Source organism: Centropristis striata, chromosome 20 (genome assembly GCF_030273125.1).
Source record: "Centropristis striata isolate RG_2023a ecotype Rhode Island chromosome 20, C.striata_1.0, whole genome shotgun sequence".
In the NCBI taxonomy this organism is placed as follows: Eukaryota; Metazoa; Chordata; class Actinopteri; order Perciformes; family Serranidae; genus Centropristis; species Centropristis striata.
In genome coordinates, this window is record NC_081536.1 from 10,643,193 (window position 1) to 10,659,642 (window position 16,450).

At 37.4% G+C, this 16,450-nt stretch overlaps 1 protein-coding gene and 1 long non-coding RNA gene across 9 annotated transcripts in view; one reads left to right on the top strand and one right to left on the bottom strand.

Moving 5' to 3' along the window:
- The window catches only part of adgrb3 (adhesion G protein-coupled receptor B3), a 133,180-nt gene that overhangs the window by 70,670 nt on the left and 46,060 nt on the right, over positions 1 to 16,450 (bottom strand). For 6 of the 7 annotated variants that reach the window (XM_059359944.1, XM_059359940.1, XM_059359938.1 and 3 more), the window contains exons 3-4: positions 9,039 to 9,149; positions 6,453 to 6,614 (exon numbers count right to left, since the gene is read on the bottom strand). In XM_059359944.1, the coding sequence (XP_059215927.1) occupies positions 6,453 to 6,614; positions 9,039 to 9,149 (273 nt within the window). The remainder of the gene's footprint in view (positions 1 to 6,452; positions 6,615 to 9,038; positions 9,150 to 16,450) is intronic. The other variant, XM_059359943.1, reaches the window with a different exon arrangement.
- The window catches only part of LOC131993878 (uncharacterized), a 39,944-nt gene continuing 26,086 nt past the window's right edge, over positions 2,593 to 16,450 (top strand). Inside the window, exons 1-3 of one of the 2 annotated variants that reach the window (XR_009396356.1) lie at positions 2,593 to 2,828; positions 3,891 to 4,027; positions 4,611 to 4,748. This is a non-coding gene — a long non-coding RNA (uncharacterized LOC131993878). The remainder of the gene's footprint in view (positions 2,829 to 3,890; positions 4,028 to 4,610; positions 4,749 to 16,450) is intronic. The other variant, XR_009396355.1, reaches the window with a different exon arrangement.

The window sequence follows — 16,450 nt, forward strand, 5'->3', positions numbered from 1 at the left end:
GCGGAGGGGAAAATATGGGAATTTGAGAGTCACACATAAGACACCTCCTGTCTTGCCTTGGCAGTGGCAGTGTTCCTAAACGTACAATATCAAATGATGAACAAAGTCAAAATGTAAAAGTTTAACCTGCGTTTTTAGTTTCCAGAGTAACTGTTGGCTTCTTAATCCCAGTAATAAAGTGCATTGACTGACAGGACTGAAGGCTCTGTAATGAACTTTATGGGTATGGGAATTGTAGGCTATCAAACCCAAATCACACCGGAAATGTTATTTGGCACCAGGAGTGTGTGCATACTGAAGATATGCTGCGGAATCCTTGTTTTCTAACCAGCTACAAAGGCACACAGGAAGTGCAATAGGAATAAAAGGCTGATGTGACTGTGTCGAGTGAAAGACAAATTAAATGTAATTGCTTTTAATGAAATATATTAATTTTAATCAAGCAACTAATAAATGGAGATTGGCAGTGCAAACAACAAATCTGGTGTTTTTTTTATCATCTGTTGATTGAAAATGTTATTCAAAATGTATGTATGATGACTACTTTGAATATGGTTCCTCACTGTCCACGGCTTGTACAGAGGCTTAAAGTACCAGTTGGATCTCAGGATCAGTTGTAGTTGGATCTTGGGATCAAGCTGATGGTCTGCCACAAGGCGGAGCTACCGTCTGTCCCAGCCACTGCCTCTAGGCGCCACTTTGATGCTCTTAGCTAAGTGTCCCGTGGTGGCCGAAGCACTTACTTTGAAAATTTCGAGTTCAAAGCAGGCAGTCACCAAAGCTACTGTAGCAGTGATGGAATAGGACTCTACTTTTGTGTGTGTGTTTTTTTTATCTGAACTGCAGCCATGATTTACAGGGACGGCCATGAGCAATCGTACTGGGCTGTGCGAGGTTACATTCTTGGACCGGCACAAGGTGATGGACAAAGCAAATACCTTTGCCAAGAATGTTTCCATTGATTTCTGGTAAAATGGGATTTAGTCGATTTAATTAATACCATTCCAGTGAGGTTTTGCCGTTTTAACTTGTTAGCCTACCTCTTGTATCCTACTGTATTCACTATACAATTAACTGTTTGAGCTTCTTTCTAATAAAAACAATACAATCTATCTTATCATAAGCTGCAGGTCAAGTGCATGATATTGCCCTTGGTTCTTACATTTGCACGATGCAAACAATGACACTTGGAAATGCAAAAGGTTTGCCTCTCCAGTAACTGAAATCTACTGCAGTCTTCAATAAATGCATTTGACTATTCTATACAATATTCTATTAAATATTTAAATGCATCCATTTATTAATATTAAGTTATCAGGTTACTATCAAAATTGTATCTTTTTACATGTATGTGTAAACAGAAAACACATCTTAATGTATTAGGAGCATGTTTAATTGGTTAAAAATAAAACATAGGACTCCCCCCCCCCCTTTTTAATGTTTTTTATTCTTCTTGGGTTTGCTCTAATGATTAACAGCATCTAGTATGATTGAGTTTAAGTTCTAAGCAAAACTGGTTTCTTTTTTTCTTTCTCTTTTGAATTAAATCAGGCATCCTCTTTATGATCACATTTGGCAGTAAATGTATTATTTTGTAGACTGAACCTCAAAGTGTTTTCTGCTGATAAATTATTTTGTAGGCAACAGCCTGCTGGGTGCCTATACTTTGTTTCCATGAAAGCTACTGCTGTTTATGCTAATGGCTCACTTTTTCCTTCATTTATTGTAAGTAAACACATCACATCCTGCATACCAACTAAGTTAGCTTAGGTGTTAAGTACAGCCAAAATAAAACCTTTCATTAATTTGAAGCAATCTGCAATATTAAATTAAAATGGAAAAAGTGTTGTTGCATGTTCAAGCTATCCTGCTTTTGATTTTATTCTATTGTTATGTATTAGTGCCAGTAAATCGAGTGGCAAAACCACATCCAACAAATGTATCCAAAAAACATACCTTTGCACATAAGCGGCATATTGTCACACTGTTAAAATAATCGCCTAAGTAATTTTTTGTCAAAATAGTTTTTTTTGCCTAAATCATCTCTTTATAATGTTGGCCACCTATGGTAAAATCGCCTACATCCTCAGTTGATCAGATCATGTGATTTTACCCCTTTAAGATCATCACTTCTTAGACAATTTGCCACATTCATAGGCATCAGATAAGAACCCAGCAAAGAAGAGCTAGAGGGAGATTGTTTAGTTATCAGTTTAGTTTATCAGTGTTTTATTGTTGACACTAATATTGGTAACACTTTACTCTAAGGTGTCTACATAACAGTGACATGAGCGTGTCATCAACATGACATGGGATGTGTCATGATCATTAATGACACTTTGAAGTAACATTAATGCTCATGATACTTGTCATGTCATGTTTCTGACAGCCTTGTGTGACTCTTATATAGACACCTTCAAAATAAAGTGTTAACATAGCTTGCTTAAGTCACAAAGGCATGTTTGCCTAAAATGTTTTTTGCCTAAGACATTTATTTCTCTTAAGTTACATAATTTACACACTGTGTTATTACTATGCCAATAGCCATCCTTTGTGAATTTTTTTGTGTCCTGCAAAACTTGAAAAAAATAGTTAGTTAATTATTTTAACAGGGTGACGATATGCAATGAAGACAGCTAGCGTCATATTTTGAAAGAAATCCGCCGCTGCATCCTGTCGAGTAGGAAGGTGTCTGACAGACGCGTCTGCGCATGCTCGGGCAGGTAACGAATTGTTTGCATCACCTAGCTAATTTAACAAGCTAAGACGTGTTAATTAAGCTAGCTGTGTTCGTAAACACGAAAGAAGCATCCCACCCAAGTTTAAAGGTAGGCTATGTTTTTCTGTTTGTTTTTGATGGCAGTAGGGTTTAATAGCGTGGAGTATAAAATAAGTATATTTGTAGGGGTAAATTTGCAGTATTTTCTAACTTGTTGATAGCAAATGGTTACGTTATCAGATAACAATAAAAAAGAATTAGCATCCCACATATTGTTGAATACACACAGTACACCTGTGCTCTGTGCCAGTACTCGTTTTGTAAGGGTAATTTCATTTTTACTGTAAAGGTTTAACATGCAGATTATTTGCGTTTAAATTGTTTAAAGAGAGAGAGAGAGGAAAAAAAGACAATTTGTGGAACTATTGTTTGCGGCTGTGTCTGAGTTTTTGAATAAGGTGCAATATTTTCTATGTCTGCTTTAAGTTCTACAAAAGTATTCAGATTAGATTATATTTCTTTGTTATGCAATGCTTGATATTTACAAGCATCTCCATGTAATTTGTATTCAGTGGCAAACTATATTTTAAAGTAATCTGGCCTTATCAAGAGTTTTCACACTGACTGGTGCAATAATTAGTTTAAATGAAAATGTAGGGGGGAAAAACCCACCCCAACCAAACCACTCATTGTGAAATTTATGTTCTCAGAAATAATTAATATTAACTCAAATCAAACAAAGTCTACCCAATTTGAAAGTGAAGCATCCATGACAGGAAGGAATCACATCACAACCATGCTTGCCATATCAGTTTTACTCCAGATGTTTCTGTATAAGCGTGCAGTGTTTTAATGAGGACAGGGCATCTTGTGTTGAATAACTGAGATCGTTATACAATGCTGAATGCTGATACGGACCTCATCATGCTGTATTCTGTGCTAAAGTTAAAACTGATTTTGTATTGGCTCTGAACGTTGGCACTGGATGTAAATTCTGGACTGTAGAAATGTCAAATATGACTGGACTGCCTTCATCCTGCAGAATAGCTGCACCAGAAGTTAAAAGAAAAAAAAGGTAAAATAAATAGCTACGGGTGCAGTTGGCTGGGTTGAAAAAGGGCATGACTCCGGTAATATTTGGTAAAACAGATGTGTTATTGTATTTTGGCAGATGCATCGTGTTGGATGAGCAGGCATCACTTTTTGTATGGATGCCCAGAATTTCTACCAGCATGCTTGATGTCAACCTGCAGTGCCTGATCCATTGTTCTTCGATGATGTTGATGATTTCATCAATGGTGTTTTACGGTAAGGCTGCTTTTAGACTGGAAGTGACGTGTCTTTAATTTAGGTATCTTCTTGTTTTTTAGGTATCTTGAGTAAGTATCCTTCTTGCATTTTAAGAGCAAAGTCCTCCATGTGACCTTTGATTAAAAAACAGCAGCAATAAAAACTCACATGAAAGAAAATAGCATCCTACATATTGTAAAATACACATAATACACCTGTGGTTTGTGCCAGTATTGTTTTTGTAAGGGTAATTTTATTTGAACTGTAAAGACGGAATATGCAAAATGCATTTTATTTGCATTGAAATTGTTTAAAGAGCGAAAAAAAAAGATTATTTGTGGAACTAAACAGTTTTTTTTTTAATTGTTTTTTTTAGAATACGGTGCAATATTTTCATTGTTTGCTTTTAAGTAACCAAAAAGTATTTAGATCATATTACATATATTTATAATACAATGGATAATGTTAGAAATAACTACATCAGAAGTCAGAAGAGAAAAAAAAAGGTCAAATAAATGGCCACAGGTGTGATTGGTTGGGTTGAAAAAGGGGGCGACTCAGGGATATTTGGTTAAGCAGATGTGGTATTATATTTTGGCAGATGCATTGTGTTGGACGAGCAGGCATCACTTTTTGTATGGACGCCCAGATTTTCTACCAGCATGCTTGATGTCAGCCTGCAGCGCCTGATCCATTGTTCATCAATGATGTTGATGTTTTCATCAATGGTGATTTTAAGGTAAGGCTCCTTTTAGACTGGAAGTGACATGTCTTTAATTTAAGTACACTCTCTTTTGGAGGTATCCTTCCACCTTGGCATGCTACTCACACTTTGAAGGGAGTGAATCGATCCGTCTGCCTTTTGGAATATTAGATATAGACTCTGTGTTTGTTGTGGCACCATGCCAGGTGGGATTGTTTTTGCACCAGTTTGCTACAGTAACTACGTAAAGTTAGGGCTATATCGGCATCATTTTTAGGATGACTTGAAAAAACGAATTCCGTTATCCAAGCACTATAGGTTTTTAATATAAGTAAGTAAGTAAAAAGCAAAAAAACCCAATTATTTCTCAGATATTGCAAGCAATTCAATTTAACAACACCTTGAGACTACACTGCATTTGATAAAGTCTACTTAAAAACACATGAAACAATACAATAAATTAAGAATAGTGACATATTAAAGATTAAAAACTCCCCCTCTCTTATTTGCTCGAAAGATGAAAAGTTTTTACTCTCGTGAGGAAAGTTAAAATTACTTTATGTGTTGACCCAGAGTTTTATGGCCCAGATTTTTGGTGATGCAGTAAAGTGTTTCTGCATTAGTACGTGAAAGAAAGTTCTGGATCCACAATTAGCAATGAGCAAATGCATAATACCTGTAGGTCTTGAGATAAATCAAGGACAATAATGAATTCACATGGGCAGCTGTTTAAGTTCTGGCTCTGAATTAATAATTATTCTCCATGCAAATTAATGCATATACCTGGAATTGGGCTGTGTAGCTTTGAGAAATAGGGGCTTTAATGCTGTCTGAGCTAAATATTAATAGCCATAGAGGAGTCACACCAAGACTGGTATTCAGGCAACTGTTCTTTTCAGATGAATCATGCTCTTCCTAGCTCCTAATGTCCACGCACAGTAAGAGAGTGTCCCTTTTGAAAACTGCCAACTTCCCACTTACACATGCCACATCTAAAAATGAAGTACAGTACATCATAGATCAGAATGTCAGAGGATGAAGCTTGCAGCGTTTTTTTTAGCAGTCATAATTATTACCTAAGAGTTTGCAAGGCTGACTCCAAAGCACTACACTTAACAACGCCATCAAATATCTTGACTAAACATGAGCGCAGAATCTCATTACTAAATCAACATACTTGTCTGCGTAAACAATGCTGAAAATGCATAACGGTGACTTGTTTTAGAGCGGCGAGCTGTCCTACCAGACGCGTACAGACAAACATTAGCGCGCTGCAATCACCAGTCAGAAAAGCATCTGATGCTGATACCTGACTGCCAGTGACTCATCTGCCCTGCCATCATGGGTTGAGGAAGAAATGCCTTACAGCGTGTTTGAAGAAACGCTGCCAAGCTATTTTAAAATGCACGGCTGACCTTCAAGGAAATGAAGCTGACAACATATCAGTATCTGCCGCTCCCCAAGCTCCACGCAGAACCACATGTCATTAAACCATTTCAATGCTGATGAATTGCCTTACAGTTATATGAAATGGAAAAACACAAAAGTGATAATGGAAAAAAGGAAAACAACATTCACAAAATAACATCAAAGAAAGAAAGCATTAGATTAATAATAATAACTGCAGTAATACATTCTTAAATAGACACATTGAAAAGTTTAAAACACAACAGCACATTTCGTCCTATAAACAACAAATGAGCAAAACATCAATATCCAAGAATCTGCGGCTAACACTACCTGGACAAGGGGCAGTGTTATTGCAAACCCTTGATTCTCTTAAAGGGCCGCTGCAGTGTGTTCCGTATGGTGAGACACATGTTCTTGTTCGCACCTGCGACCCTTGACCGCATGTTACAGAGCATGAGCTCCACTGGGACCACTCCTCTGCACCTGATTCACCTGTGTGGGAGAAGGGTGACACTAGTTAAATGCAGCAATATGGTCCTCGGGCAGGGCTTACGGGGCGGGGTGGGGCAAGGTGGGCGGGGTTGAGTCAAATGGGGGAGGGGCCAACATGAGTCACGTTGGGGTGAAGTGGGGGCTTTAAGATTTACAAGAACACTATTGTACAGTCTATGCTACCTTTTATGTGATCTTTGATAAATACCGAATTGGCTGCTTAGTTCTTCTGACTGGTGATTTCATTTGTATGCAGCACAATAAAGTGATTGCAATCACAGAGAGTAGTTGCATTAACAATGCTTTATAGTGTGGGAGAGATGTGTAGATTAATCAGCCTTTTATACCACAAATTTAAATGTGCATTTATGCAAAGATCACAGTGAAGGCGTAGCTATGATTTTAAAGAATGAACAGTTGACATTAGGGTAACATCTAACTGATTCACTTCATCCTTAAAAAAAATAATTCATGCATTTCAATGAAACCCAATAATAAACAAAGTGAGACCATAAACAAAATTTCATAAGAACATGGTGACATGCAAGAAAGACAATAAAATAAAATGGAATTTAATGGGTGTTAGTTCAGAAAGAGGTTTGAGATGTGGATTCCCTTGCACTGCAGCAAAACTATACTAGTTTCCTTGACAACGCCGGAGCATAATTCTGTGTTTTAGACGATGGTTTCAAATAATTTTCAAATCCATCTTAACCTCTTAACTCCCAGGGGTGGAGCGAAAATGAGAAAGTTAGCTGATTTTATTCAGCAGATCACAGCCATTTTCATGTGTGTGAATGTGGCTCAAAGCAGACTCAAATTGTGAGCGCCCAGAAGAAAAAGTGCTATTTTAGCCACAGAATGATGATGTGTTCTGTTTCTATTGTCCAGGACATTTTAGCATGCAGACTTTGAAGTAGTTTAACTCTGCATGCAGTCAAATTGTCATTACATAATCACATTTGGTAGCAGATTAGTAAATATACGGATCATAGTTGTTACATTTATCTCAACATCTCTTTTGAGTTTTGAGAAAAAAAAAAGATTAATTAGAAGAAACAGCATTTAGCCTGTCAATCTTAATTGTCCAAAAATATCAAATGCCATAAAATGCTTAATAAAGCTGTATATTATGATGAGGCAGTGGGGTGATTTCCAAAGCCATGGTAGCCTAAATGAAAAAAGAATAAATTAATTGGCGACAAGTGGATAGACAATCAACTTCCTGCATCAGAGTAGTCACCGAATAATTGATGTTTGATTATGTTAAACCCTCAGGTGAAGTATTCATTTTCTTTGAGGCTTTAGAGGAATAATTTGATACAAAGAGAAAATTGGTTCAATTGCAGCTCTGAATACATTTATGTCATAGGAAGTCATCAAATCGTATTAGAATTTAAGTTTCTCAGCATATATAGTATGCATGACACATAGATTCAGCCAAATAGGAATCTAAACCCTGCCCTTAATTTTGCAGATCATAAAATAGACTGAAAGGTGGATCAATTTGTTAAATGAGGCAGTACAGGGAGAGTAAATTGTGTGAGAATGAGAAACAGAAAAGCACAGCGATGCGACTCGACAGGGAAACAACATACCTACGGCGTGTGTAAAATGAAGTGGTGTTAATGAGTCAATGTTAGTACGGGTGTGTATGTATGGTGTGACGCAAATTAAAATGGTAATGAAAGGAGTGTTCTTTTAAACAATGACAGCAATTTAAATGGAACAACACATGAAAAAAATTAAAACATTTCCCAAAAAATCAAAACAAAGAATAAAAAAAATCTAAATCTGAACCCACCCACTGGGAAAAAAGTGTTTTCTAGAAAGGAAAATACTAAATAATAAAAGCAAAACTTACTTTATTTTATTCAAAATGCTAAGGAGGTATGTTGTAAGAGTCATTGTGCATTTAGATGATTTCATTTTTTTTATTTAGTGGATGCTACAGTTGATTAAGCAACATAGCCTCATTTTATCTCTAAGGGCAGCATCTATCAGTTCAACTTTTGCCAAGTATGTGTTTCATATTTGGCTATAGGGGTGGGTTTTTCATCGAATGACATTTAATTTATCATGCCTTGGAGGGAATGATTAACTACATCAGGGCCTTAGTTTTAAACTGCTGTTTAATTAATGTTCTATGAATATACTGTATGAGTAATCCACTTGCCAACTCACTATGTGACAATAAAACAAACAGACCCCCAAAACCCAATTATGTTCTATATTCAAAGTAAATACTCATAGAGAAATGGGAAATTTATCTTCCTACTTCATATGTAGCAATAGAGAATGAGTTGGAGAAAATAATAATGCAAAAACATTTCCACTTAAAAGGTGCAGTACAAGAGAGAGCATGCATGATGAAATTAAGTTTAGTTAACAAAATAAAGTAAAGAAACATAACTACGGTATTACCAGTTTGTGCCATAAATTTAGCAGACTCAGCTTGCTCCTGCAGGGCCTTTGTGTCATGAACTGATCTTGGCCGCTGACTTTTTACTGTATGCTCTCCGATCATTCCATATTCTATGGGACAGAATAGAGGTTCATATGAAAGCTAGGCTTAAACATGACTTTTCTGAGAACAAAAGCTTATTACATATGTTTTTCAGGATGTTCGAAGCAACTGCAGTACATGGCTAGAAACAAAGACCACACAAGTTTGTATTTAATTTGTTCTTTACTCTAGGGCATAGAACAATGCAACGAATTTATAAAAGGGTGAGTTGGAAGTATTAATTGAGCTTGAAAAGCACAGCGTAGACACATAGCAAACATGCAAATAAACTCACATCGTTTGTTTGTTTTTAAGACTCTAACACTCCATCAGACCAGCTCCCTCCCTCCCCCCACCCTCCTGCACACCCCGAAAAAAGAAAAAGAAAACAAAATGAAAATAAAAATGTGTAAGCCATCAGAAAGCCACAGAGGAGGGGGGTCATGGACATAACATGCTATTGATCCACAGTTTCCTCAACAGTTTTTCATCTTTGCAGGATTTCTTTTGGGGTTTTACCCCAGTCCAAAATATTCTGAGCCTTTTGTTAAATTAGACAAATGTATTCTGAGCTGTATTCATTACAATGCATGCCCTCTTTGTTGCCCATAAAGGAACAAAGAGGCAATGAGTACAATGTTCTGACGCCACACTGAGAAAAGTGATGCTTGTTGTATTGCATTTTAAGTATTTGAATCAGCTGTTTTAAGTAAAGCCGGCACGCTGTGAAACATTCATTTTGCTTAAAAAGCTGATGCAAAATGTTCTGGAACTCGCTTTTTAATTAAAAACTGGCATTACTTTTGGCAGTGTGGTCCTAATGAGGTGATTATATCATTTGCAAATAGGCAATGCAGGTGATGCATCAACAACAGATTCACACATAGCTTATGTTAGTACATTAGACAATACAATGCATCAGCCATTGATAGGGAGGATGTTTAAATCATCACTTCTAAACTAGTTTGGTGCCTCCTTTCCTGTGCTGGCCTCCGTTTCCTGCAGCAGACTGTGCGCCTAGAAAGACTGACCTCCCTCACAGTGAGGCTTAGAGGGGGAAATCTGCCATCTCATCTGATCATGTTCCACTGAAGGATCAAATTTTGGGACTAATTATGCGGTAAATCGCTTGACGACAAGAAAAGACAGTTGTCTGATCCACGCATCAGACTGTTGGCATTAACCAAATATATCAACAAACATGTTCCGTGATTGGATTAAGAAAAAACAAATAAATAAATCAAGGCCAAAAAACAAAAAAAAAAGAGCATGACTATGGGTTTTCAGCTGCATTCAAACAACATCCCTTTCCAGTACATCATCAGGAAGACTGCGTTTGTATTTGCATAAAAAATTAGAATATTACGAGGGCGTAATGAAAGGACAGAAAGCCGCCAGGTAGAAACAAACATCACAGTCTTTTGATGCTGATTGGGATCTTCAGTACCATGACTGCACAAAGTAACGAGCTTCAGAGGCACGTTCAGAGGTCTGTCGGCCTGATCTGATCGTGTCCACATCTGTTTTGCTCAAATTAAGCAGAAAGCACAGTGTGAACTCTGTGGCAGACAAAAAAAAAACTGCGCAGGTATATGATGGTTGGACAAACAGCGGGCAGTTGATCTCACGTTCAGTCATGCACGACTAACTACTGTAGATACTTTGACATGTTATCTCTTTACTGCGCCTCGGACTCTACCCTGCGGTGTCTTGGATCATGAACCAATTACCAATTTAGCAGAATAAAAGGCCTGTCAGATTTAGTCAACCTTAATATCTGCTACTTTGCAGGGAAATGATACAAAAAGCAGGGCCCACTGCTATTTAATGAACTTATAAAAGTGAGACTAAACACGAAAAGCCAGCGGACAGCAGACAGTAACGCTTTCATGCCACTTGGCTGAGTGCTTTTGGATGGATATAGACAAAACATACAAAATCACTTTGATTCTTCGTACTCATATCAATATTTTAATGCAAAAAAGAGATTAAAATATGGTCAAATGATGAGCGACACCCCACTGTCCTGTTTTAGATGACATGGCAAGAGTGTTAGTAAGGCAAAAGATCACTATACTTAAAGAAAAAAATAATAAAAAACTATTAAATTATTATTTTAAACAATATAATTATATTATTTGTGATATGAGACTGAATAATTATTTTTATATAGTTATTCTTGTTTTCATTGAAACATATTTGAAATAATTATGCCTTGATTTTTTTCCTGGGATTTTTTCCCTTTTTAGAACGTCTTTGAAGAAAAACAATATTCCAAGACAGATTCCGAAAAAAGTTGGGATGCTGTGTAAAAAAATAAAATAAAACAGAATGCCACATTTTCAGAATTTGGAGTTTATATCTACAAGGTTGTACATTATTGCATTCTGCTCTTTATATTTGTCATTTAAAAAGATACTTTGTCATACATTTTGCCTACCATATTGCATCTCCTGCACTTAAATAATGCAGTGGGCCATACTGCGACATCAATAATATTTCATTTTAGCCCAGGTGTATTTACATTTTCATTCATTGAATTTGCTGTATCAAGGAGGACACGTATAGAGCCGGAGGCTGTTCTATTCTATATATTCATTTTTAAACACTAATCAACATGGCAGGCTTCATCTATTATTGATCATAACTCTATCATACCTGTTTAAATGATTTGCCTCTGCCAAACATTGATCAACTCAGCCTATTAAACAGTGATATTCGCCCTACAGTCAGTCACACCTAATCTAATCTAGCTCTCAGCGGCTCATGATGAACAATACAACAAAAGCACTGAAACATGAAAGAGATTATAAAACTGTCATTAAGCGTGATGTCAGTGGGAATACTTACTGTGTACTCATTACTGAGCACACACTGTATGAATCACACATTTTTAAATAGAGGTTTTTCATCATCAAGGATTCATCGTCTCATCACTGATGTTTGAGTAATTATATATTCATCAGTCTGGACAGGAAGCTATTCAAGAAAAAAAAAAAAGCTCAACCTGTTGGTACATAAATGAGAGCTGGTTAATTTAGTGCATAGGCAGTCTCAGTTTAAAGTGTGTGAGACTGGAGTCTCTTCAGATGCCACAAAGCCGAGATGATAATCCGTAACGTTGCATTTCAGAGAGCCTGAGGTAGAATGAGAAAGAGCAGGATGTCGAAACATGACACCCAGAAAAGTACTGAGAAATAAGCACAGCGGTTTAATTGAACTACTAGGATTGCATTCAGGCCTGTGGCGATGTAACCGTAAACATCAGAGACGAAGCAGAATTTTAATAACTGGAGGGGCAGGCTGTTTGTCATTTGTCAAAGCAGCCCAAAACAATGTCTCCTCACTGTATTACAAGGCAGGAAGCGCAGATGATGCATTTAGCGTGTCATTACTTTCCTCCCGTTTCAGTCCGCATCATGTTCATGTCCTGGCCAGTATTCAGAACTTTTTTATAACTGTGTGTTTTTAAGAAAATTAATTTCATGATTTATGAGTTGTCTGTCCTTCAGTCGGGACTATAAAGAGAATGCTTAGTATTGATATTCATCAAGCGTTATGCTTCAACAACAAAGGAGAAACAACGGCATTCAGAGAAATCCATCACTGTTGACTTTCTTTCCTTTAGTGCAATGACGGATTCATTCACTTTGTTTTGTGTGCACATAACCTTATGGCGCGTATCGCTAACAAAGCATGAATGTTCGGTCCAAGAATTAAAAATTACATGTCTTTTTCTACAGACTATTAAATACAGGCATGACTTTCCTGATATACATGACATATTTGTGAAGGATTAACTACATTTGCCTAAAATAGGGAGTTGAATTACTTAGATGACCTTGGCAGACAGATCAGCAGTAGCCACTCTTCACTCATTTGAACACAAGGTCAGAGCCATGCAGCTTAATGCAGAAAGCATTTAAAAATCTAAATAACCTCCAACAACCCTAGACCACATGGACCAGACACAAAGGAGCTGCTTCTACAATCAGACCGAAATTAACGTTATATCCAATATAATGGATTATGCTAAATGCATGTTGCAGATACTGTAATGGAAATACAGGCATTAATGTCCTTACAACTGTCATCATACTTGGAAAAATAATGTTTTTTTTCCTGTAGATACAGTACAGTGTACATGGAGAAGCAGGGCTCTTGGTCAAATATGTATTTATTCTTGCTGGGTGTTTCCTTAACCTCCCTTTTCATTGACTCATATCCAAACAATGTATTGTTGGACCGTAACCATCTGCATTATTTCCTCTGTGCAATGTATTTCCCCTCAGATATTACTGCCAACTCCATGAAGCAATAACCATTTCATAGCATCAAGAAATCACCTAAATGTCTCCCTGAGATTACAGTAGGGGCTGACAACCCCATGAGGCATTTGTACAGCAGCTTAAAATGCCTTATATACACGTTGGGCTTTAGCGGCGCCCACTAGTGGCTGTGGTAATAATTAGAATTTGACGATATGTTTTTCTCCTGATTCGATACTTAGGTGACGGTTCAATATATATTCGGATTTTTAAGGATTGTGATTCTCAAAGTATTGCATTTCGATTTTACGTTTTATTGCCTTTTTGTGTACACTTCTAGGGACTATATAAGGCATATTTCTAATAACAAAGCACATCACATATCAGTCTTTCTGACTTTTATTGTCTTTGCATCATACTGCTCATTAAGCTAGTTGATAGTGTTTCCAAACCATTGATTTATTTGTAGTAGCCGCCACAATATCAACATTTAACACTAATTTAACTCTGATTTTAAATTTTCCTTTTAAATCTTATTTCACTGTATAGCTGCGTGCAGCACACTAATTTAGACAGCCCCTCCTCGTCCCTCTCTCTCTCTCTTTCTCTGTCTTTTTCTCAGACTATAAATAAGAAGTGTTTCTGCAGCTGAGTTGTTAGTCGCTGTCATTCTCTGCTTATTCTCTTTTGCTTTGTTTTTTTGAAAGGGATATCACGTCATGTTATACAAAGATAATCATTATTATCCCCACCCTTAGAAATTATGATGGACGGTAACTTAAAGCCAAGACGGAGTATAAAGAACGACGAGGTCCACAAAATAACTTCCTCACTTATGGTAGTTCTGGAAGTTAATTTATTTTCCTTTTTTTTTTAACTAGCTTTAGCTATATTGTCCCAACTACTCTTTCTCCTAACCTTAACAGCATGTTTAAAATGGTGACCGTCACATTTAGGCATGCAGACTTGTTTATCTCCTGCCACTCGTAGGGGCGTTCATTTAGGGAACGCTCCTTCAGATCATTTTGGAGGGTGGGAACGAAAGGCATATGTGGTCTTATGGTTTGGAGGACTTGTTATAATAGTCACTGATGAGTTTTGTGACTCACTATAGATACACATGAAATTGAGTCAGTCTCGGCTATATGTCTTTGTTTAAAACCTAAAAAAAATATCTGTTGACAGAGCAGAAATCCAGGCAGGTTAAATCTAGCATCTTGTGCTATAAACAAATATAGTTTTTTGACTGACAAAACCAAAGATGTAATATTTTGGAGCCTCTGGTATATGAACTCAATGTCAAAGAGAAAAGGCTAAATCAACAATACAGAAAAAAGGTCAGTTAAAAAAAAATCTCTTACCTCATGCACACACACACACACACACACACACACACACACACACACACACACACACACACTCACAGTTCATTATACACTTTTCCTGCTTCTCTCATTATACATTTTTAAAAGCTCCTAATTTGCCAAAATAAGAAGCAGAATTAGCACTCCATTCAGTAACACTCTGCAACATCAAACCTGCAATTACTTCCAGTAAGTGCAAAAATAGATCTTTTTAAAGGGTGTGAGCAAAAACTGCTTGCTGCCACCATGCTGTGCCATCAGTTTATAATGGCAGCCATTTTACCTGCTTGTCAGGGATTATCAACAAATCAGGTGAGTAATAAAGAGGTAAGCAATGAGATTAGGATATTTTGAGCAAAAAAAAAAAACCTTCCTCTGAACTTAAAGAGGAGTGAAGTGATTCAGTGGCTAATCTTGTGAGTCAGGCTGCTTTGCAAATTGATCTTATCATGAGAGATGTCTGGCCACACTAAAAAGTGAAAAGTAAAATAACTCCCTTTTGTTTCAATCAGCTTTGGAAGCTGACCTCCAGGGGTGCATGTGCAAGCGAGGCCAGCACTGCATGCAGAAAGAGAAACCGTCAAAACAATGAAAACCGTTGGCCAAAATGTAACAAAATGTCTGCTCAAATCACTGGCTGCAACAACCTCGTCACCACATGGCTGCGACCTCAGCAGGTGACAATGAATGAAGGTTGTGATGGGGCTCCGATTTTGATACAACAGTGTTACTGAATGCTCCGTGACCCACACAGGCCTTCATCACAGTGTCAAAGATGTGCAAACATGGATAGTGCTGGACAGCATTTTCCTGCCCGAGCCAAACTATTCATGTGAGCCTGATTTGGTGGGCTCAAAGCTTTTCTTACCCATCACAGCTCATTGATGCTTTCAAGCTTAATTAGTAGCCATATTTACGCTTGATTTAATTAATGTCCCACTACTAAGTACGTGCAGTACACATTACAAACAAATAAAGACTCAGCACGCAATCAAAGAGAATGAAAGTTCCCCGGGTCCATGACCTTTGTCATCACCGAGGCTTTGATTCGCTGCATGCGGGGAATTTTAAGCTTCCACGCTGGCAGTGATCACGCCAGCAGCAGAGAGCCTAATGGAAGACATTTGATTTCCAGGTTCATCTTCACTGTGTGGACACGTTCCATGTGTAATTTTATTGAAAGGCAGTAAAGCCAGCCCCATGTCCAATGACTGATGTGTCTAACCTTGCATGAAATGAGCCTTTACTCAAAGGCCCCTATGAGAAGCTTCTATCAGGGGCGCTCCGCTTCCTGCCCTCCATGCCTTCCTGCCTGACTGACTGACTGTCACAAATGTAGCTCTTAATGAGAGCCACTTCATTACCACTACACTTTGAAGAGTGTAAGTTCCCAAAATAGAGACAAGCGTACAGTCCACGCAGACCAGTAAGAGGGATACCTCTTTGATCCATTTCTCATCAGCTGAGCTTCTGACGCCGGCAACATTTGGTCAAATGTAGTGATAAATCTGGGCTGTAAGGAGCTTGAAATACATTTTTAGTAGGGATGCACCAATTCTATAATTCTGATAGTGATGTTAACATGACAATTAGGCCAAGAAATTATGCCTTTATCATTTTTTATTTATTTATTCCTCCTAAAGTGCCAGGAAAAACAAATCCAACTTCATTATAAAAAAAATATATAATTATAATCAT